The following is a 21,799-nucleotide window of genomic DNA, read 5'->3' on the forward strand; positions in this document are numbered from 1 at the left end:
ATACAGATTGATTACAGAGACAATATGAAGGAGGGGGTATAATTCCAAAGGGGGCACAGGGGCCGGGGAGCTGGGGGTATATGTCACGGATCACTGAAGGTGGCGGGACAGGGGGACAGAGCAGTTAATAAACAGACAGTGCCCTCGGCTTTATTCTAGGGGCATGGAGTACAAGAGCCAGGAGGTGATGTTAAACTAGTACAAGATACTTGTTAGACCCTCAACTGGAATATAGTGCACAGTTATGGGAGCCCCATTATAGGAAAGATGTGAATGTGTTGGAGAGAGGGCAGAAAGCAGGAATGGTTCCAGGAATGAGAAACATCAATCAAGAGGATCGATTGAAGAAGGTGGGACTGTTCTCCCTGGAGAGAAAGCAGCTGAGAGGGAGATCAGAGAGAGGTTTTCAAAATCAGGAGCGGGGCTGGGCAGAGCACGCATGGAGAAACTGTTCCCATTGATTGAAGTTATAACTTGAGTTTACTTTTCACCTTCTTCTAGGGATTAAAATAATTAATGTTGGCAAGATAGTTGGAGAGGTGTCTGGAGAGCTAATTGAAGAGTGCAGTGATATTTATAAGATTTCAGGCATTGACAGCGTATTTCTAGTGGTGACCCTTTCTGAGTAAGGTGTGGGCAGGCTCACTGTGACACAGTCTCCTCTCCCTCTCCATCCAGTCACCAGGGGGAAAATCACAGGCTTGCTCAAGATCAGGTTCCACCTCCAGGGTTTGCTGATTCCTTTGTGATGAGACTTTATAAAACACTTTTTTAACCCTTTCCTGACAGAAGGGTCAGTGTCAAGGTGACCTGGGAACGGGCACTGACTGTTAGCTGATTTGCTTAGCTTTTCATTCAGACTGTGAATTGATAAAACAGCAACAGAGCAGCTGACATTGCTCAAGACGCTGTTCTTGTTACAAACGCAATCCTCATCTTACTCAAAACTGTCTTCATTCCCTCCAAGAAGGCGGTTCTATCAAAAACCTCCAGACTGAGATTGTCAGGCACTTACTGGAACATAGAACATAGAACAATACAGCGCAGAACAGGCCCTTCGGCCCTCCATGTTGCGCTAATGTTTTCACTGTCTTTCATCTCACAGGACGTGTCGTCATTGCACTGCAATATAAATATTAACTTTGCACGTTATTGAAATAATTAATCAATAAGTTATTGCATACATAACTCAATTAGGATTTTGGGATTTTTTTATTCACTCGTGAGATGTGGGTATCGCTGCCTGGGCCCAGCATTTATTGCCCGTCCCTAGTTGCCCCTTGAGAAGGTGGGGGTGAGCTGCCTCCTTGAACTGCTATAGCCCATGTGCTGTGGGTTTGGGTGGTGGAGGGCGGGATAGTTGGAAGATTTTGGACCCAGTGGTAATAAATGCTGGCCCAGTCAACAACATCGACAAAGGCAGAGGGAAGCCCACAGTTTAATAAAGTGCAACCTGCAACATTCATATAACAGGCTTTTTAAAATCTCCCAAACATACAAGATAATTACCAAAGCTATTTACTGACGACTAGCTCCACCACCCCCTCACAAGCACCCACCCACAGAAAAATGTAAACTTTCTCAATGATATCATCATCCAGAAAGGTGAGATCGCTGAGGCTGGATGCACATCTGTGGAGGAGCAGAGCTGCCTTCTTGAACCGCTGCAGTCCATGTGCTGTGGGGTGACCCGCAATGTCATTAGGGAGGGAATTCCAGGATTTTGACCCAGCAACACCGAAGGAACAGCGATATATTTCCAAGTCAGGATGGTCAGTGGCTTGGAGGACAATTTGGAGGTGGTGGTGTTCCCATGTTTCTGCTGCCCATGTCCTTCTGGATGGAAGTGGTTGTGGGTTTGGAAGGTGCTGCCTGACGATCTTTGGTGAATTTCTGCAGAGCATCTTGTAGATAGTACACACTGCTGTGACTGACTGTCGGTGGCGGAGGGTGTGAATGTTTGTGGATGTGGTGCCAATCAAGCAGCTGCTTTGTCCTGGATGGTGTCAAGTTTCTTGAGCGTTATTGGGGCTACACCCATCCAGGCAAGTGGGGAGTATTCCATCACACTCCTGTCTTGTGCCTTGTAGATGGTGGAGGCTGGGTTAGGGTTAGGGTTAGGCATTAGGTGAAGCTTTGGGGAGTCAGGAGGAGAGTTATTTGTGGCAGGATTCCTAGGCTCTGACCTGTTCTTGTAGCCCCTGTGTTTATTTGGTCAACCCTGTGCAGTCCCTGTCCCTGGGAGTGTTTGATGGGGGACAGTGTAGAGGGAGCTTTGCTCTGTATCTAACCCCGTGCTGTCCCTCTCCTGGGAGTGTTTGATGGGGACAGTGTAGAGGGAGCTTTACTCTGTATCTAACCCCGTGCAGTCCCTGTCCTGGGAGTTTTTGACGGGGGACAGTGTAGAGGGAGCTTTACTCTGCATCTAACCCCATGCAGTCCCTGTCCTGGGAGTGTTTGATGGGGGACAGTGTAGAGGGAGATTTACTCTGTATCTAACCCTGTGCTGTCCCTGTCCTGGGAGTGTTTGATGGGGGACAGTGTAGAGGGAGATTTACTCTGTATCTAACCCTGTGCTGTCCCTGTCCTGGCACTGTTTGGTGGGGGACAGTGTAGAGGGAGCTTTACTCTGTATCTAAGCCCGTGCTGTCCCTGTCCTGGGCATGTTTGATGGGGACAGTGTAGAGGGAGCTTTACTCTGTATCTAACCCTGTGCTGTCCCTGTCCTGAGAGTGTTTGATGGGGGACAGTGTAGAGGGAGCTTTACTCTGGATCTAACCCCGTGCTGTCCCTGTCATGAGCAGTGATAATCGCTAATTATTTTCTAATACACCTGCTCTGAATAATAGCTAAGGTTCAGAATAAAGATTATTTCCTGAATGCTGTGTATAGAATTGCTGTTGTAATATCGCTCCCTCAGCCCTGACTGCGTGTGCGCATGTGTACGTGTACACGTGAGTGTGTGCGTGTACGTGCGTATGTGTGCATGTGTGTGGGGGGGTGTACACGTGTGTACGTGTCTGAGTTTGAGTGTATGTGTGCGTGTGTGTGTGTGTGGGGGGGTGTACACCTGTGTACGTGTCTGAGTTTGAGTGTGTGTGTGTGTGGGGGGGGGGTGTACACCTGTGTACGTGTCTGAGTTTGAGTGTGTGTGTGTGTGTGTGTGGGGGGGGGGGTGTACACCTGTGTACGTGTCTGAGTTTGAGTGTGTGTGTGTGTGTGTGTGTGTGTGGGGGGGGGGGTGTACACCTGTGTACGTGTCTGAGTTTGAGTGTGTGTGTGTGTGTGTGTGTGGGGGGGTGTACACCTGTGTACGTGTCTGAGTTTGAGTGTGTGTGTGTGTGTGTGTGGGGGGGGGTATACACCTGTGTACGTGTCTGAGTTTGAGTGTGTGTGTGTGTGTGTGTGGGGGGGGGGTTGTACACCTGTGTACGTGTCTGAGTTTGAGTGTGTGTGTGTGTGTGGGGGGGGGGGTGTACACCTGTGTACGTGTCTGAGTTTGAGTGTGTGTGTGTGTGTGGGGGGGGGGTGTACACCTGTGTACGTGTCTGAGTTTGAGTGTGTGTGTGTGTGGGGGGGGGGTGTACACCTGTGTACGTGTCTGAGTTTGAGTGTGTGTGTGTGTGTGTGTGTGTGGGGGGGTGTACACCTGTGTACGTGTCTGAGTTTGAGTGTGTGTGTGTGTGTGTGTGTGTGGGGGGGGGGGTATACACCTGTGTACGTGTCTGAGTTTGAGTGTGTGTGTGTGTGTGTGTGTGTGTGTGGGGGGGGGGGTTGTACACCTGTGTACGTGTCTGAGTTTGAGTGTGTGTGTGTGTGTGTGTGTGTGGGGGGGGGGTGTACACCTGTGTACGTGTCTGAGTTTGAGTGTGTGTGTGTGTCTGTGCATGTGTCCCTGACTGCGTCAGGGCCTCAGCCCCTGCCCTGAGCTGGGACCGTGCGGTGGTGTGTCCCTGAGGGGAAGGAGTAGCAGCCCAGTGTTGGGGTCCTGGACACAGAGGCTGTTCATCTGCAGGTAGGTGAGGTTCTGCAGGGTGTCTGGGTGAAAGAAACCCTTGGTGTGGGCGCTGGGCTCAGACAGGGTGCTAAACACCTCCTGGTTCAATAGGCCGTGCTGGTATGCATCCTGCACAGACAGACGGTGACCGCGACGTGGCTCAATGATGCCCCCTGTAGCTACCTGTGCCTCGAGGAGACGGAGAGCATGAGTGTCAACAAGCAGCTCCCTCCTCATGGCCTGAAGGAGTGTGATGAGTTCCCCAGACTCAGGGTCAGTGTAACCTGTCACTGCTCTCTCTGCTGACAGTAACTTGTCCCTGAGCTCTCTGCCTACCAACCCTGCCCTCACAGCCTGCGTCACTGTCAGTCTGCGCCCCTCAGCAGCATCGAGTATGAAGCCAGTGGCTGCCTGGGCCTCAAGCAGCATCAGGCCTGTACCAGGCCACACTCTCCCCTCCACAACACACTGATAAATGGATAACCTCCTCTGGGTTCGTCCCAGGACCAGGGCTCCAGCCACACAGCTGCAGTCCTGCAGCCACCTCATTCCCACCGACCAGGCCTCTCCTTCCTGCTTCCTCCAGGGGGTGGTGCCAGTGCCCAGCGGCCCCTCCACGATCCCCGTCCTCTGCAGTCCAGAGAAATGGTCACTGCCACCTGGTGCCTCACCTTCTGGGCACCGGACACCGGCTGATCTCTCAAAGCACACCTCGTTCTGCCAACCACACCCACTTCGGAGAGAAGCACAGCCGATTCCCCGATCAACATGGATCCCACCGGATCTGCTTAAGGACCCAGTTACTCTCACAGCCTGTAAAACAGAAAAATACCTTCAGGGTACAATGCAGGGCCTCCCCGGTCAACGCAGAATGAACAGCGTAAAGTTTAAAATCTGTCTTTACGATTGTAAAGGTCAATCCGAGAAGAAAACTAGCACAAGGGGACGTGGCTTTAAATTGAGGGGTGACAGAAAAAGGACAGATGTCAGAGGTAATAAGATGTGAGGCTGGATGAACACAGCAGGCCAAGCAGCATCTCAGGAGCACAAAAGCTGACGTTTCGGGCCTAGACCCTTCATCAGAGAGGGGGATGGGGGGAGGGAACTGGAATAAATAGGGAGAGAGGGGGAGGCGGACCGAAGATGGAGAGTAAAGAAGATAGGTGGAGAGAGTATAGGTGGGGAGGTGGGGAGGGGATAGGTCAGTCCAGGGAAGACGGACAGGTCAAGGAGGTGGGATGAGGTTAGTAGGTAGGAGATGGAGGTGCGGCTTGGGGTGGGAGGAAGGGATGGGTGAGAGGAAGAACAGGTTAGGGAGGCAGTGGGTGGAGGGGAAGAGCTGGGCTGGTTGTGTGGTGCAGTGGGGGGAGGGGACGAACTGGGCTGGTTTAGGGATGCGGTGGGGGAAGGGGAGATTTTGAAGCTGGTGAAGTCCACATTGTTCGCAACAAACAACTGCACCTCCCAGTCGCAAACCATTTCCACTCCCCCTCCCATTCTCTTGATGACATGTCCATCATGGGCCTCCTGCACTGCCACAATGATGCCACCCGAAGGTTGCAGGAACAGCAACTCATATTCCGCCTGGGAACCCTGCAACCATATGGTATCAATGTGGACTTCACCAGCTTCAAAATCTCCCCTTCCCCTACTGCATCCCTAAACCAGCCCAGTTCATCCCCGCCCCCCACTGCACCACACAACCAGCCCAGCTCTTCTCCCCCACCCACTGCATCCCAAAACCATTCCAACCTGTCTCTGCCTCCCTAACCGGTTCTTCCTCTCACCCATCCCTTCCTCCCACCCCAAGCCGCACCCCCAGCTACCTACTAACCTCATCCCACCTCCTTGACCTGTCCATCTTCCCTGGACTGACCTATCCCCTCCCCACCTCCCCACCTACACTCTCTCCACCTATCTTCTTTACTCTCCATCTTCGGTCCGCCTCCCCCTCTCTCCCTATTTATTCCAGTTCCCTCCCCCCATCCCCCTCTCTGATGAAGGGTCTAGGCCTGAAACGTCAGCTTTTGTGCTCCTGAGATGCTGCTTGGCCTGCTGTGTTCATCCAGCCTCACATTTTATTATCTTGGAATCTCCAGCATCTGCAGTTCCCATTATCTCAGATGTCAGAGGTAGATTCTTTACTCAGAGATTACTAAGGGTGTGGAATGCCCTGCCTGCAACAGTAGTAGGCTCACCAACTTTAAGGGCATTGAAATGGTCACTGGATAAACGTACGGATGATAATGGAACAGTGTAGGTTAGATGGGCTTCAAGTCGGTGCAACATCGAGCGCCGAAGGACATGTACTGTGCTGTAATGTGCCACGTTCTATTTTGTAAAACTCTGTGAGCAGTACAGCATATTTATAAACAAACAACAGCAACTCATTATGAGCTGTGTTCACACTGCTGCCCTGCACTGTCGGAGGGTCAGTGCTGAGGGAGTGGGCACTGTCGGAGGGTCAGTGCTGAGGGAGCGGGCACTGTCAGAGGGTCAGTGCTGAGGGAGCGGGCACTGTCGGAGGGTCAGTGCTGTGGGAGTGGGCACTGTCAGAGGGTCAGTGCTGAGGAGCGCCGCACTGTCGGAGGGTCAGTGTTGAGGGAGCGCTGCACTGTCGGAGGGTCAGTGCTGATGGAGTGGGCACTGTTGGAGAGTCAGTGCTGAGGGTGTGGGCACTGTCGGAGGGTCAGTGCTGAGGTAGCACAGCGCTGTCGGAGGGTCAGTGTTGAGAGAGCACCGCTCTTTCGGAGGGTCAGTGCTCAGGGAGCGCCGCACTGTGGGAGGGTCAGTGCTGAGGGAGTGGGCACTGTCGGAGGGTCAGTGTTGATGGAGCGGGCACTGTCAGAGGGTCAGTGCTGTGGGAGGGGGCACAATCGCAGGGTCAGTGGTGAGGGAGCAGGCACTGTCGGAGGGTCAGTGCTGAGGGACCGCCACACTGTGGGAGGGTCAGTGCTGAGGGAGTGGGCACTGTTGGAGGGTCAGTGTTGATGGAGCGGGCACTGTCAGAGGGTCAGTGCTGTGGGAGGGGGCACAGTCGCAGGGTCAGTGGTGAGGGAGCAGGCACTGTCGGAGGGTCAGTGCTGAGGGACCGCCACACTGTGGGAGGGTCAGTGCTGAGGGAGTGGGCACTGTTGGAGGGTCAGTGTTGAGGGAGCGGGCACTGTCAGAGGGTCAGTGCTGTGGGAGGGGGCACAGTCGGAGGGTCAGTGGTGAGGGAGTGGGCACTGCCGGAGGGTCAGTGCTGAGGGAGTGAGCACTGCCGGAGGGTCAGTGCTGAGGGAGCACCGCGCTGTCGGAGGGTCAGTGCAGTGGGAGTGGGCACAGTCGGAGGGTCAGTGCTGAGGGAGTGGGCACTGTCAGAGGGTCAGCGCTGAGGGAGCGTCGCTCTGTTGGAGGGTCAGCGCTGAGGGAGCGCCGCTCTGTCGGAGGGTCAGTGCTGAGGGAGCGCTGCACTGTCGGAGGGTCAGTGCTGATGGAGTGGGCACTGTCGGAGAGTCAGTGCTGAGGGTGTGGGCACTGTCGGAGAGTCAGTGCTGAGGGTGTGGGCACTGTCGGAGGGTCAGTGCTGAGGTAGCACAGCGCTGTCGGAGGGTCAGTGTTGAGAGAGCGCCGCTCTGTTGGAGGGTCAGCGCTGAGGGAGCGCCGCTCTGTCGTAGGGTCAGTGCTGAGGGAGTGGGCACTGTCGGAGAGTCAGTGCTGAGGGTGTGGGCACTGTCAGAGAGTCAGTGCTGAGGGTGTGGGCACTGTCGGAGGGTCAGTGCTGAGGTAGCACAGCGCTGTCGGAGGGCCAGTGTTGAGAGAGCGCCGCTCTGTGGGAGGGTCAGTGCTGAGGGAGTGGGCACTGTCGGAGGGTCAGTGTTGAGGGAGCGGGCACTGTCAGAGGGTCAGTGCTGTGGGAGGGGGCACAGTCGGAGGGTCAGTGGTGAGGGAGCAGGCACTGTCGGAGGGTCAGTGCTGAGGGACCGCCACACTGTGGGAGGGTCAGTGCTGAGGGAGTGGGCACTGTCGGAGGGTCAGTGTTGAGGGAGCGGGCACTGTCAGAGGGTCAGTGCTGTGGGAGGGGGCACAGTCGGAGGGTCAGTGGTGAGGGAGCAGGCACTGTCGGAGGGTCAGTGCTGAGGGAGTGGGCACTGCCGGAGGGTCAGTGCTGAGGGAGCACCGCGCTGTCGGAGGGTCAGTGCAGTGGGAGCGGGCACAGTCGGAGGGTCAGTGCTGAGGGAGTGGGCACTGTCAGAGGGTCAGTGCTGAGGGAGCGCCGCTCTGTTGGAGGATCAGCGCTGAGGGAGCGCCGCTCTGTTGGGGGGTCAGTGCTGAGGGAGCGCCGCTCTGTCGGAGGGTCAGTGCTGAGGGAGCGCCGCTCTGTCGGAGGGTCAGTGCTGAGGGAGCGCCGCACTGTCGGAGGGTCAGTGCTGAGGGAGCACCGCGCTGTCGGAGGGTCAGTGCAGTGGGAGCGGGCACAGTCGGAGGGTCAGTGCTGAGGGAGTGGGCACTGTCAGAGGGTCAGTGCTGAGGGAGCGCCGCTCTGTTGGAGGATCAGCGCTGAGGGAGCGCCGCTCTGTTGGGGGGTCAGTGCTGAGGGAGCGCCGCTCTGTCGGAGGGTCAGTGCTGAGGGAGTGGGCGCTGTCGGAGGGTCAGTGCTGAGGGAGCACAGCGCTGTCGCAGGGTCAGTGCTGAGGGAGTGGGCACTGTCGGAAGGTCTGTGCTGAGGGAGCGGGCACTGTTGTAGGGTCAGTGCTGAGGGAGAGGGCACTGTTGTAGGGTCAGTGCTGAGGGAGTGCCGCACTGTTAGGTGCCTATTGTTATTGTGAAGTGAATCTGGGTGAATTTCTTCGATATTAAGCAGATGTAAAAGTCTCCAAAGTCATTATTGGATAAAGAGCCTAGGAGTTTCCGTGATAACACAGTGTGAAGCTGGATGAACACAGCAAGCCGAGCTGCATTAGAGGAGCAGGATCGCTGATGTTTCGGGCCTCGACCGTTCTTCAGAAACATCAGCCTTCCTGCTCCTCTGACGCTGCTTGGCCTGCTGTGTTTTTCCAGCTTCACACTGTGTTATCTCAGATTCTCCAGCATCAGCAGTTCCTACTATGTCTGAAACAGGAGTTTCCCTTTGAGTCCTGACCGGTAATGTTCCCTTCATCAGCTTCAGAAGAAATAATTGGAGAAAGATCCAAAAGATCTGTCCTCGTCCCCACCCCTGACCCCACCCCTGGTCCCTGCTCCCAGACGATGGAGGCCAGAGCCTCTTGTCTCACTGTTTAAAATTAGAGAGCAATGGATTGGCTGTGGATTGATGGTCCCCGATGGAGGATAGTTAACAGAACAGGAGCAATCAGCTTTGAGGAAATGACGAATTAATGAGGGTCTGTCCACGGGGGTTTGGGAAGAGAATCTCAGGTTTGAATTGAATGTATTTCTTGTGGAGATAACAAGGAGGTTGATGAGGGTCATGTATTTCAGTCTGTATTGATTTTCATACGAGGTTTGATGAAATTACAAAAACCCTGAAACACCAGGGGCGCTACAGGGAGTGTAGCAAGCTGGCTACAACAATGGGCTAAACAGCAGGAAACAAATGGCATCTGATAATATGGTGTGAACAGCCATATGTCGTCTGCAAGGTGTGAGAAAGGATTCTGAGGGATAGGATCTATGACCATCTGGAGGAGCATGACTTGATTAAATGCAGTCAACACGGCTTTGTGAGGGGTAGGTCATGCCTTACAAACCTTATCGAGTTTTTTGAGGATGTGACTAGAAAGGTTGATGAGGTTCGAGCTGTGGATGTGGTGTATATGGACTTCAGTAAGGCATTTGATAAGGTTCCCCATGGTAGGCTCATTCAGAAGGTCAGGAGGAATGGGATACAGGGGAACTTAGCTGCTTGGATACAGAATTGGCTGGCCAACAGAAGACAGCGAGTGGTAGTAGAAGGAAAATATTCTGCCTGGAAGTCAGTGGCGAGTGGGGTTCCACAGGGCTCTGTCCTTGGGCCTCTACTGTTTGTAATTTTTATTAATGACTTGGATGAGGGGATTGAAGGATGGGTCAGCAAGTTTGCAGACGACACAAAGGTTGGAGGTGTCGTTGACAGTATAGAGGGCTGTTGTAGGCTGCAGCGGGACATTGACAGGATGCAGAGATGGGCTGAGAGGTGGCAGATGGAGTTCAACCTGGATAAATGTGAGGTGATGCATTTTGGAAGGTCGAATTTGAAAGCTGAGTACAGGATTAAGGATAGGATTCTTGGCAGTGTGGAGGAACAGAGGGATCTTGGTGTGCAGATACATAGATCCCTTAAAATGGCCACCCAAGTGTACAGGGTTGTTAAGAAAGCATATGGTGTTTTGGCTTTCATTAACAGGGGGATTGAGTTTAAGAGACGTGAGATCTTGTTGCAGCTCTATAAAACTTTGGTTAGACCACACTTGGAATACTGCGTCCAGTTCTGGCCGCCCTATTATAGGAAAGATGTGGATGCTTTGGAGAGGGTTCAGAGGAGGTTTACCAGGATGCTGCCTGGACTGGAGGGCTTATTTTATGAAGAGAGGTTGTCCGAGCTCGGACTTTTTTCATTGGAGAAAAGGAGGAGGAGAGGAGACCTAATTGAGGTATACAAGATAATGAGAGGCATAGATAGAGTTGATAGCCAGAGACTATTTCCCAGGGCAGAAATGGCTAACACGAGGGGTCATAGTTTTAAGCTGGTTGGTGGAAAGTATAGAGGGGATGTCAGAGGCAGGTTCTTTACGCAGAGAGTTGAGAGAGCATGGAATGCGTTGCCAGCAGCAGTTGTGGAAGCAAGGTCATTGGGGTCATTTAAGAGACTGCTGGACATGCATATGGTCACAGAAATTTGAGGGTGCACACATGAGGATCAATGGTCGGCACAACATCGTGGGCTGAAGGGCCTGTTCTGTGCTGTACTGTTCTATGTTCTATGTTCTATGTGTCGTGGTGCATTTAGGCACCAATGATGTACGTAAAAAACTGGATGAGGTCCTACAGCAGAATTTAGGGAGTTAGGAGCCAAGCTAAAAAGTAGGACCTCAAAGGTAGTAATCTCAGGATTGCTACCAGTGCCACGTGCTAGTCAGTGCAGAAATGAGAGAACAGCCAGGAGAAATAGACAACAAAGTGTGAAGCTGGATGAACATGGCAGGCCAAGCAGCATCTCAGGAGCACAAAAGCACAAAAGGCAGGAGAAATGCGTGGCTTGAGAAATGGTGTAGGAGGGAAGGGTTCAGATTTTTGCGACATTGGGACCGGTTCTGGGGGAGGTGGGACTATTACAGATCGGACAGCCTACACCTTGGAACCAATGTCCTCGGGGATGCTTTTGCTAATGCTGTTGGGGAGGGTTTAAACTCATGTGGCAGGGGGATGCGAACCAAATAAGGAGGTTAAAGGACAGTAAGGAGATAGTAACTAAAGCCTGTGGGGAACTAGATAATGGAGTCAGTGTGACTAAAGGGAAGAGTAGTCAGGGAGCAGATGATGAACACAAAGGGACAGGTGGTCTGAGGTGCATTTGTTTTAATGTGAGAAGTGTAGTAGATAAGGCAGATGAACTTAGGGCTTGGATCGGTACCTGGAGGTATGATGTTATTGCTATTACTGAGACTTGGTTGAGGGAAGGGCATGTTTGGCGACTAGTTGTCCCAGGATATAGATGCTTCAGGCAGGATAGAGAAGGAGGTAAAAGGGGTGGAGGAGTTGCAGTAATGGTCAAAGACAATATCACAGCTGTACTGAAGGAGGGCCCCATGGAGGACTCAAGCAGTGAGGCAATATGGGTAGAACTCAGAAACAGGAAGGATGCAGAAACAATGTTGGGGCTGTACTACAGGCCTTCCTACAGCGAGTGTGAGATAGAGGTACAAATATGTAAACAGATAATGGAAAGGTGTAGGAGAAACAGGGTGGTGGTGATGGGAGATTTTAATTTTCCCAACATTGACTGGGATTCACTCAGTGTTAGGGGTCAAGACGGAGCAGAATTTGTAAGGTGTGTCCAGGAGGGTTTTCTAGAGCAGAATGTATGTAGTCCAACTCGGGAAGGGGCCGTACTGGACCTGGTGCTGGGGAATGAACCCGGCCAGGTGGTTGAAATTACAGTAGGGGACTACTTTGGAAATAGCGACCACAATTCCGTAAGGTTTACAATACTCATGGACAAGGATGAGAGTGGTCCTAAAGAAAGAGTGCTAACCTGGGGGAAGGCCAACTGTAGCAAAATTCAGCTAGAGCTGGGGAACATGGATTGGCAGCAGCTGTTTGAAGGTAAATCCACATTTGATATGTGGGAGGCTTTTAAAGAGAGGTTGATTAGCATGGAGGAGAGACAGGTCCCTGTGAAAATGAAAGTAGAAAGGGCAAGATTAGGGAACCATGGACGACAGGTGAAATTGTGAAAATAGCAAAGAGGAAAAAGGAGGCATACATAACATCTAGGTGATTGAAAACAGACAAAGCTTTGGAAGAATATCGGGAAAGTAGGACCAATCTGAAATGAGGAATTAAGAGGGCTAGAAGGAGTCATGAAATATCTTTAGCAAACCGGGTGAAGGAAAATCCCAAAGCCTTTTATTCATACATAAGGAGCAAGAGGGTAACGAGAGAAAGGGTTGGCCGACTCAAGGACAAAGAAGTGAAGTTACGTGAGGAGTCAGAGAAAATGACTGAGATTCTTAATGAGTACTTTGCGTCGGTATTCACTGAGGAGAGGGACATGACGGATGTTGAGGTCAAGGATAGGTGTTTGATGACTTTGATTTGTCATTTATCTCAAGAGGGTTGGAATATAGAAGCAGTGATGTGCTTCTGAGGCTTTATAAAGCTCTAGTTAGGCCCCATTTAGAATACTGTGTCCAATTTTGGGCCCCACACCTCAGGAAGGACATACTAGCCCTGGACCGTGTCCAGCGGAGATTCACACAGATGATCCCTGGAATGGTACGTTTAATGTATGATGAACAGCTAAGGATCCTGGGATTGTACTCATTAGAGTTTAGAAGGGTGAGGGAAGATCTAATAGAAACTTACCAGATAATGTATGGTTTAGAAAGGGTGGACACTAGGAAGTTGTTTTCGTTAGGTGGGGAGACTAGGACCCGTGGGCACAGCCTTAGAATTAGAGGGGGTAAATTTAATATGGAAATGAGGAGACATTTATTCAGCCAGAGAGTGGTGGGCCTGTGGAATTCATTGCCGCAGAGTGCAGTGGAGGCCGGGACGTTAAATGTCTTCAAGGCAGAGATCGACAAATTCTTGATCTCAGAAGGACTCAAGGGCCACGGGGACAGTGCAGGGAAGTGGTGTTGAAATGCCCATCAGCCATGATTTAAATGGCGGAGTGGACTTGATGGGCCGAATGACCTCACTTCCACTCCTATGTCTGATGATCTTATGGTCTTACTCTGGGTCAAGACAGCATAAAGGAGGGGGAAGTGTTGGATATTCTAAAAGGCATTAGGGTGGACAAGTCCCCAGGTCCAGATGGGATCTATCCCAGGTTCTGAGAGAAGCAAGAGAGGAAATAGCTGGGGCCTAAACAGGTATCTTTGCAGCATCCTTGAGCACAGGAGATGTCCTGGAGGGCTGGAGAATTGCTAATGTTGTCCCCTTGTTTAAGAAGGGTAGCAAGGATAACCCAGGTAATTATTGACCGGTGAGCCTGACGTCAGAGGTAGGGAAGCTACTGGAAAAGATACTGAGGGATAGGGTCTACTTGCAGTTGGAAGAAAATGGGCTTATCAGTGATAGGCAACATGGTTTTGTGCAGGGATGGTCATGTCTTGCCAACTTGATAGAATTCTTTGAGGATGTGACAAAGTTGATTGATGAGGGAAAGGCTGTAGATGTCATATATGTGGACTTCAGTAAGGCGTTTGATAAGGTTCCCCATGGCAGGCTGATGGAGAAAGTGAAGTCACATGGGGTCCAGGGTGTGCTAGCTAGATGGATAAAAAACTGGCTGGGCAACAGGAGACAGAGGGTAGTAGTAGAAGGGAGTTTCTCAAATTGGAGACCTGTGGCCAGTGGTGCTCCACAGGGATCTGTGCTGGGACCACTGTTGTTTGTGATATACGTAAATGATCTGGAGGAAGGTGTAGGTGGTCTGATCAGCAAGTTTGCTGATGACACTAAGATTGGTGGAGTAGCAGACAGTGAAGGGGACTGTCAGAGATTACAGCAGAATATAGAGAGACTGGAGAGTTGGGCAGATAAATGGCGATGGAGTTCAATCCGCGTTTGTGCAGGGATGGTCATGTCTTGCCAACTTGATAGAATTCTTCGAGTTCAAATGCGAGGTGATGCATTTTGGAAGATCAAATTCAAGAGCGAACTATACAGTAAATGGAAAAGTCCGAGGGAAAATTGATGAACAGAGAGATCTGGGTGTTCAGGTCCATTGTTCCCTGAAGGTGGCAACGCAGGTCAATAGGGTGGTCAAGAAGGCATACGGCATGCTTTCCTTCATTGGACGGGGTATTGAGTACAAGAGTTGGCAGGTCATGTTGCAGTTGTATAGGACTTTGGTTCGACCACATTTGGAGTACTGCGTGCAGTTCTGGTCGCCACATTACCAAAAGGATGTGGATGCTTTGGAGAGGGTGCACAGGAGGTTCACCAGGATGTTGCCTGGTATGGAGGGTGCTAGCTATGAAGCGAGGTTGAATAGATTAGGATTATTTTCATTAGAAAGATGGAGATTGAGGGGGGACCTGATTGAGGTCTACAAAATCATGAGGGGTATAGACAGGGTGGATAGCAAGAAGCTTTTTCCCAGAGTGGGGGACTCAATTACTAGGGATCATGAGTTCAAAGTGAGAGGAGGAAAGTTTAAGGGAGATATGCGTGGAAAGTTCTTTACACAGAGGGTGGTGGGTGCATGGAACGCGTTGCCAGCGGAGGTGGTAGACGCAGACACGTTAGCGTCTTTTAAGATATATCTGGACAGGTACATGGATGGGCAGGGGGCAAATGGACACAGACCGTTAGAAAATAGATGACAGGTTAGACAGAGGATCTTGATCGGCGCAGTCTTGGAGGGCTGAAGGGCCTGTTCCTGTGCTGTAGGTTTCTTTGTTCTTTGTTCTTTGTATATAGATAGACTGGGGAGTTGGGCAGAGAAATGGCAGATGGAGTTCAATCCAGGCAAATGCGAGGTGATGCATTTTGGAAGATCAAATTCAAGGGCAAACTATACGGGAAATGGAAAAACCCTGCGGAAAACTGATGCACATAGAGATCTGGGTGTTCAGGTCTATTGTCCCCTGAAGATGGCAACGCAGGTCAATACGATGGTCAAGAAGGCATATGGCATGCTTTTCTTCATTGAACGGGGTATTGAGTACAAGAGTTGGCAGGTCATGTTACAGTTGTATAAGACTTTGGTTCGGCCACATTTGGAGTACTGTGTACAGTTCTGGTTGCCACATTACCAAAAGGATGTGGATGCTTTGGAGAGGGTGCAGAGGAGGTTCACCAGGATGTTGCCTGGTATGGAGGGTGCTAGCTACGAAGGGAGGTTGAGTAGATTAGGATTAATTACATTGGAAAGACAGAGGTTGAGTGGGGGACCTGATTGAGGTCTACAAAATCATGAGGGGTATAGACAGGGTGGATTGCAAGAAGCTTTTTCCCAGAGTGGGGGACTCAATAACTAGGGGTCATGAGTTCAAAGTGAGAGGAGGAAAGTTTAAGGGAGATATGCGTGGAAAGTTCTTTACACAGAGGGTGGTGGGTGCCTGGAATACGGTGCCAGCGGAGGTGGTAGAGGTGGGCATGATAGCATCATTTAAGATGTATCCAGACAGTTACGTGAATGGGCAGGGAGCAGAGGGATACAGATCCTTGGAAAATAGGTGACAGGTTAGACAGAGGATCTGGATCGGCACAGACTTGGAGGGCCAAAGGGCCTGTTCCTGTGATGTAATTTTCGTTGTCCCTTGTTCTTGATGTACAAGCTGGCAGAGATGTTGCTACAACAATTCCATGGCCACCATAAATCACTAAAACCTAGTTTCCAAGTTCCATGGGTAATGACAAAGATAAATGCAATGTTGATCTTTATTTCAAAGGGAATAAAGTCTAAAAATTAGGGGTGGGGGTGTGGGTTTTGCTCGAACTACACAAGGCACAAGTCAGACCAGATCCAGAATACAGTGAACAGTTTATGGGCCTGGCCCCTAATTGAAGGAAAAATATTTTGACATTGGAGCCAATCCAGAGGAAGGTCACTCAGCTGATGACAGGGACAGGGGCATTGCCTTTTGAGGAGGCAGCAAGTCGGCTGGGCCTACACTCACTGGAGTTTAGCAGACAGAGAGGTGACCTCATTGAAACACACAAGATTCTTCAGGAACTTGGAAGGTAGATGCAGAAAAGTTGTTTCTCTTGTGGGAGAGATTGGGACCAGACAGAATCCTCCCAGCATCGCCCATTTCAGACAGATGGAGGAAAATTTCTTCTCTCAGAGGGCAGTGAATCTATGGAATTCTTTACCACTGAGGGCTGTCAGGGCTGGGTCATGAAGTGTCTTCAAGGCTGCAACAGACAGAGTTCTGATTAGGAAGGGAATCGAGGGTTATATGGAAAAGGCAGGAAAGTGGGGCCGAATTCAATGGGCTGATTAGTGTCACAGAGGTCACAGAGCAGCAGCAAAGGGATCTAGAATACAAGACCAGTTCCATTAACATGGTTCCTGTTGTATGTTGTCTGTCTGTCTGTCAGGGTCCTGATCTCAGGTGGCGATGCATGATTGAGGACCCCCTGAATGCCTCTGTGATTATGTGATTGCATGAGGATACTAAGTGTAATGGTACAGCAGCCCCTGGCTGTTTGACCGTTGATGAGGAGAGAATGGATGTAGACTATCAGAGCTGAGAGATTCTGCTCAATGTGTTTCGAACATTAGTCACAGCAGCCTGGTAATATTGCTTTAGTTACAGTGATGCAGGGAAGAGCAACGGCAGCCAAGGAGGGACAGGTGAGAGTTCTGAGGACGGTGCCAGCCCTGATAAGTTTTATTTTAGTGATGAGGGAATTTGAATAGCTGGAATTGAGGTGGCTTAGTGCACATTTATTTCACAAAAGATCCTCAGGCAGCACCTTCCAAACCCACAAACATTTCCATTGAGAAGGACAAGGGCAGCAGATACATGGGAACACCACCCGCTGCAAGTTCCCCTCCAAATCACTCACCATCCTGACTTGGAAATGTATCGCTGTTCCTTCACTGTCACTGAGTCAAAATCCTGGAATTCCCTCCCTCAGGGTTTTGTGGGTCAAGCCACAGCACATAGACTGCAGCAGTTCAAGAAGGCAGCTCACCCCCACCTTCTCAAGGGGCAACTAGGGACGGGCCCAGCCAGAAGACACCCATGTCCCATCAGTGAGTAATTTTTCAAAAGGATGTTGCCTGGTATGGAGGGAAGGGAAATGTTGTGTGTTTGAAGTATTTCTATTCTATGTAGTATAGATAGGGTGGATAGGGAGAGCCTTTTTCCTAGGATGGTGACGGCGAGGACGTGGGGGCAGAGCTTTAAATTGAGGGGTGAAAGATATAGGACAGATGTCAGAGGTAGTTTCTTTACTCAGAGAGTAGTAAGGGAATGGAACGCTTTGCCTGCAACGGTAGTAGATTCGCCAACTTTAGGTACATTTAACTTGTCATTGGATAAGCATATGGACGTACATGGAATAGTGTAGGTCAGATGGGCTTCAGATTGGTATGGCAGGTCGGCACAACATCGAGGGCTGAAGGGCCTGTACCGTGCTGTAATGTTCTATGTTCTATGTTCTATTTATGTGACAAGTGTTTGCAAGAATTTCTGCCAGTGCCTCAGGGGGCGCTGCAGCAGGAGCTGGACCAGAGGAAGGGCATCCAGCTGATAGCTGTGAGCTAATGTTCCCAGGGGATGGACACAGCCCTGGAAGGGGTTCAGATGTTTGCTGGGTGTTGTTGAGGTCCAGGAAGTGACAGTAACTAGACCCTGTATTGTTCAATCCACATACACATGGCTCACCTGGTGGATGGAAGCCTCCAACATGGAGCTGCTTTGTTCTGTCCATGGCCACACACCCGACTGTACCAAGCAGCTAAATACTGCTGCCTGTACCTCATACATCTGCACAATGGGCAAAGCACAGGAAATCATCAACAAGCGTAACTGCGATTGACAGAAGTGCAATTCCCCAGGTTCCTGCCCAACACAAGCCCTTTATCCTCCTGAATCCAACTCCTTAATGGTTCCCAAACCCTGGTCCTTCTGGACGGACGTGGTCGTGGGTTTGGAAGGTGCTGCCTGAGGATCTTTTGGAGAATTTCTGCAGAGCATCTTGTAAACAGTACACACTGCTGCTACTGAGCATTGGTGGTGGAGGGAGTGGGATGTTTGTGGATGTGGTGCCAATCAAGCAGCTGCTTTGTCCTGAATGGTGTCCAGCTTCTTGAGTGTTGTTGGGGCTGCACTCATCCAGGCAAGTGGGGAGTATTCCATCACACTCCTGCCTTGTGTCTTGTAGATGGTGGGACAGGCTTTGGGGAGTCAGGAGGTGAGTTATTTGTGAGAAGAAAGACAAGTTGAGTGTTCAGCCTTTTGTGCCCCATCCAATGAGATTCTATTTCAATGCCTTTCTCCTACGCTATCCCTGTCTCCTTTGATATCTTTGACAAGTAGAAATCCATTGACGCTCTTTTGAACATTGTCAATGACTGGGCCTGCACAGCCCTCTATGGTAAACAGTTCTACAGATTCACCACCTTCTGAGTGAAGATGTTCCTCCTCATTTCAGTCCTGAGTGGCATGTCCCTTATTCTGAGACTGTGTCCCTGCTGCGTGGTGAGTGCAGGGGGTTGGGAATTCTCCCTGATCTCCCCATTCAATCCCTATAAGAATGCTGTCATGTCGTTTATGTAGATGATTTGGATGAGAATATTTGCTGATGACACCAATATTGGTGTAGTCAACAATGAAGGTTTTCTAGGATTACACTGTGATGGTGATCAATTGGGTGAATAGGCTGAGGAGTGGCCAATTCAGGTATGTAGTTGTTTGAAATTTCCATCACAAGTAGACAGGGTGGTGAAGAAGGTGTTTAGCACACTTGCCTTCATTGCTCAGACCGGTGAGTGTAGGAGTTGGGATGTCATGTTGAGGTTGTACAGGATAGTGGTGAGGCCACTTTTGGAATACTGTGTACAGTTCTGGTCACCCTGCTATAAGAAGGATATAATTAATCTGAAGACGGTTCAGAAGAGATTTACCAGGATGTTGCTGGAAATAGATAGTTTGTGTTATAAGGAGAAGCTGGATAGACTGAGACATTTTCACTTGAGCATAAGAGGTTGAGAAGTCACCTTATAGATGTTTATAAAATCATGAGAAGCATTGATAAGATGAAGAGAAAAGGTCTTTTCCCTGGGGTTGGAGATTTCAAAACTAGGGGACATATTTTTAAGGTGAGAGGGGGAAAGACTTAAAAGGGACCTGAGGGGCAACGTTTTCATACAAAGAGTAGTTCGTATGTGGAATGAACTGCCAGAGAAAGCAGTAGATGCAGATACATTTACAATGTTTAAAAAACATTTGGCAGGTACATGAATAGAAAATATTTAGAGGGATATGGGCCAAACACAGGCAAATGGGATTAGTTTTGATTGGGAAATTTGGTCAGCATGGATGAGATGAACCAAATGGTCTGTCTCTGTGCTGTATGATACTGTGAGATCATCTCAGAATCTCTGCAGCTGCACAGATCCTGAGTTACTCTTGTTGGAAAGTTTCAATCACTCTCACCTTACAAGCTGCCCCGTACTGTTCCGCTGAATCCACTAACTCCTTCAGCAGCTCCAGCTCCTGCAGCTAAGACACATCGAATTAACCTGGTTAAAACCGGCTGAAATATAACAGTTGATGCAGTGTGGCTTGTTATTCCCTCCAGTATCAGCGTCCTGCCACCTGAGCCCAGTGCCCCTCCAAATCCACTGCCTACCTCTTCACCATGCATGTTGTTCTTGTCCATGTTACCATCACAGATCGGTTCAGCTTGTTGCAAATGTCTGAGCAGCTTCTGGTGACAATGCTGGAACCGGCTCAATTTCAGAGAGACATCGTCCAGTATAATTAGCCTGGAAGACACATAATGTATAGTTAGTCTGACACCTGTGGTGGGGAAATGGTTGCAGTCTATAATCAACAAAGGCAAATGATCCCCACAAAACATTTCAATTAACCAGGGAGAGTCAGCATGGATTTGTGAAGGGTAGGACATGCCTGACAAACCTTGGAGTTTTTTGAAGAGGTGACAATGGTGGCGGACTCAGGCTGGCAGGATGTGTCTCGTGGTGTCCCACAAGGATCAGTGTTGGGGCCTCCATTATTCATTAACTACTCGGATAATTGCAGAAAATGTCAAACATACAGATTAGCTGACGACACAAAATTGCACGGCATTGTAGAGAGTGTTGGTGTCAACATAAAATTACAACAGGATATTGATCAACTAGGTAAATGGGCCAAGATATAGCAGATGGATTTTAACATAAGCAAGTGCGTGGTCGTCCATTTCAGACCAAGAAAGGATCAATCAGGGTATTTCTTTAGAAGGCACAGCATTAAATACAGTGGATGTCCAATAAGATTTGGGGATTCAGGTGCATACTTTTTAAAATGCCACAAACAGGTGCAGAAAATAGTCAAGATGTGTAGGTGCTGGTATTGGAATGGGGTGGACAAGGTCAGAAATCACATGACACCAGGTCATAGTCTGACAGGTTTATTTGAAAACACAAGCTTTCGGAGTGTAGTTCCTTGATCAGGTGAATATATTTAAGGTGGCTCATGGAATGCTGATCTTCATATCCAAAGGGCTGGAGTTTCGTGATACTGACGTTATGCTGCAGCTATACAAAACCCTAGTTACCCCCCCAACTACAGCACTGTGGTTAGATCTGGGCACCACATCTCAGGAAGGATAGATTGGCCCTGGAGGGAGTTATACAGTCATAGAGTAATACAGCATGGAAACAGTCCCTTCCGCCCAAAATGGTCCATGCTGACCATGACGCACGCTCACCTAGTTCCAATTGTCCACATTTAGTCCATATCCCTCTAAACCCTTCCCATATACATTGGGGCATTTTCAGGTGATTGGAGGAAGGTATAGGGGAGATGTCAGAGGTAGGTTCTTTACACAGAGAGTGATAGGCGTGTGGAATGTGCTGCCGGCAGTGGTAGTGGAGTCAGATACTTTAGAGTCTTTTAAGCGACTCTTGGATAGGCACATGGAGGATAGTAAAATGTAGAGTATGTGGGGTAAATTGATCTTAGTAGGATAATAGGTTGGCACAACATTGTGGGCCGAAGGGTCTGTGCTGTACTGTTCTATGTTCTATGTTCTATCCATGTACCTATCGAAATGTTTTTTAAATATTGTTATATTATCTGCCTCAACCACTTTCTCTGGCAACACATTCCATACACGCACCACTCTCTGCGTGGAAAAGTTGTCCCTCAGGTCCTTCTTAAATTTTCCCCCTCTCACCTTAAACCCATGCCCTCCAGTTTTCAATTCCCCGTCCCTGGGGAGAAAGACGATGCATTCATCCTATCTATGTCCCTGATTTCATCACCTCATTCCCCCACATTCAAGGAATAAAGCCCTATTCTGGCCAACCTCCCCCGATAATTTGGGCCTCACTGGTCCTGGCAACATCCTCGTAAATCTTTGTTGCAAAATTTCCACTTGAACTATGTCTTTCCTATAAAAGGGTGACCAAAAGTGTACACC

The 21,799-nt window shown here is 49.9% G+C and overlaps 1 protein-coding gene across 1 annotated transcript in view; it reads right to left on the reverse strand.

The window, feature by feature from the left end:
• Window positions 1–3,904: 3,904 nt before the first annotated feature.
• LOC125466666 (desmoplakin-B-like) overlaps window positions 3,905–21,799 on the reverse strand; it is a 71,265-nt gene continuing 53,370 nt past the window's right edge. Inside the window, exons 10-13 of the mRNA XM_059641178.1 lie at window positions 20,003–20,138; window positions 19,807–19,872; window positions 18,034–18,135; window positions 3,905–4,810 (exon numbers count right to left, since the gene is read on the reverse strand). Coding sequence (XP_059497161.1) covers window positions 3,905–4,810; window positions 18,034–18,135; window positions 19,807–19,872; window positions 20,003–20,138 — 1,210 coding nt within the window. The remainder of the gene's footprint in view (window positions 4,811–18,033; window positions 18,136–19,806; window positions 19,873–20,002; window positions 20,139–21,799) is intronic.

Source organism: Stegostoma tigrinum, chromosome 2 (genome assembly GCF_030684315.1).
Source record: "Stegostoma tigrinum isolate sSteTig4 chromosome 2, sSteTig4.hap1, whole genome shotgun sequence".
Taxonomy (NCBI): domain Eukaryota; kingdom Metazoa; phylum Chordata; class Chondrichthyes; order Orectolobiformes; family Stegostomatidae; genus Stegostoma; species Stegostoma tigrinum.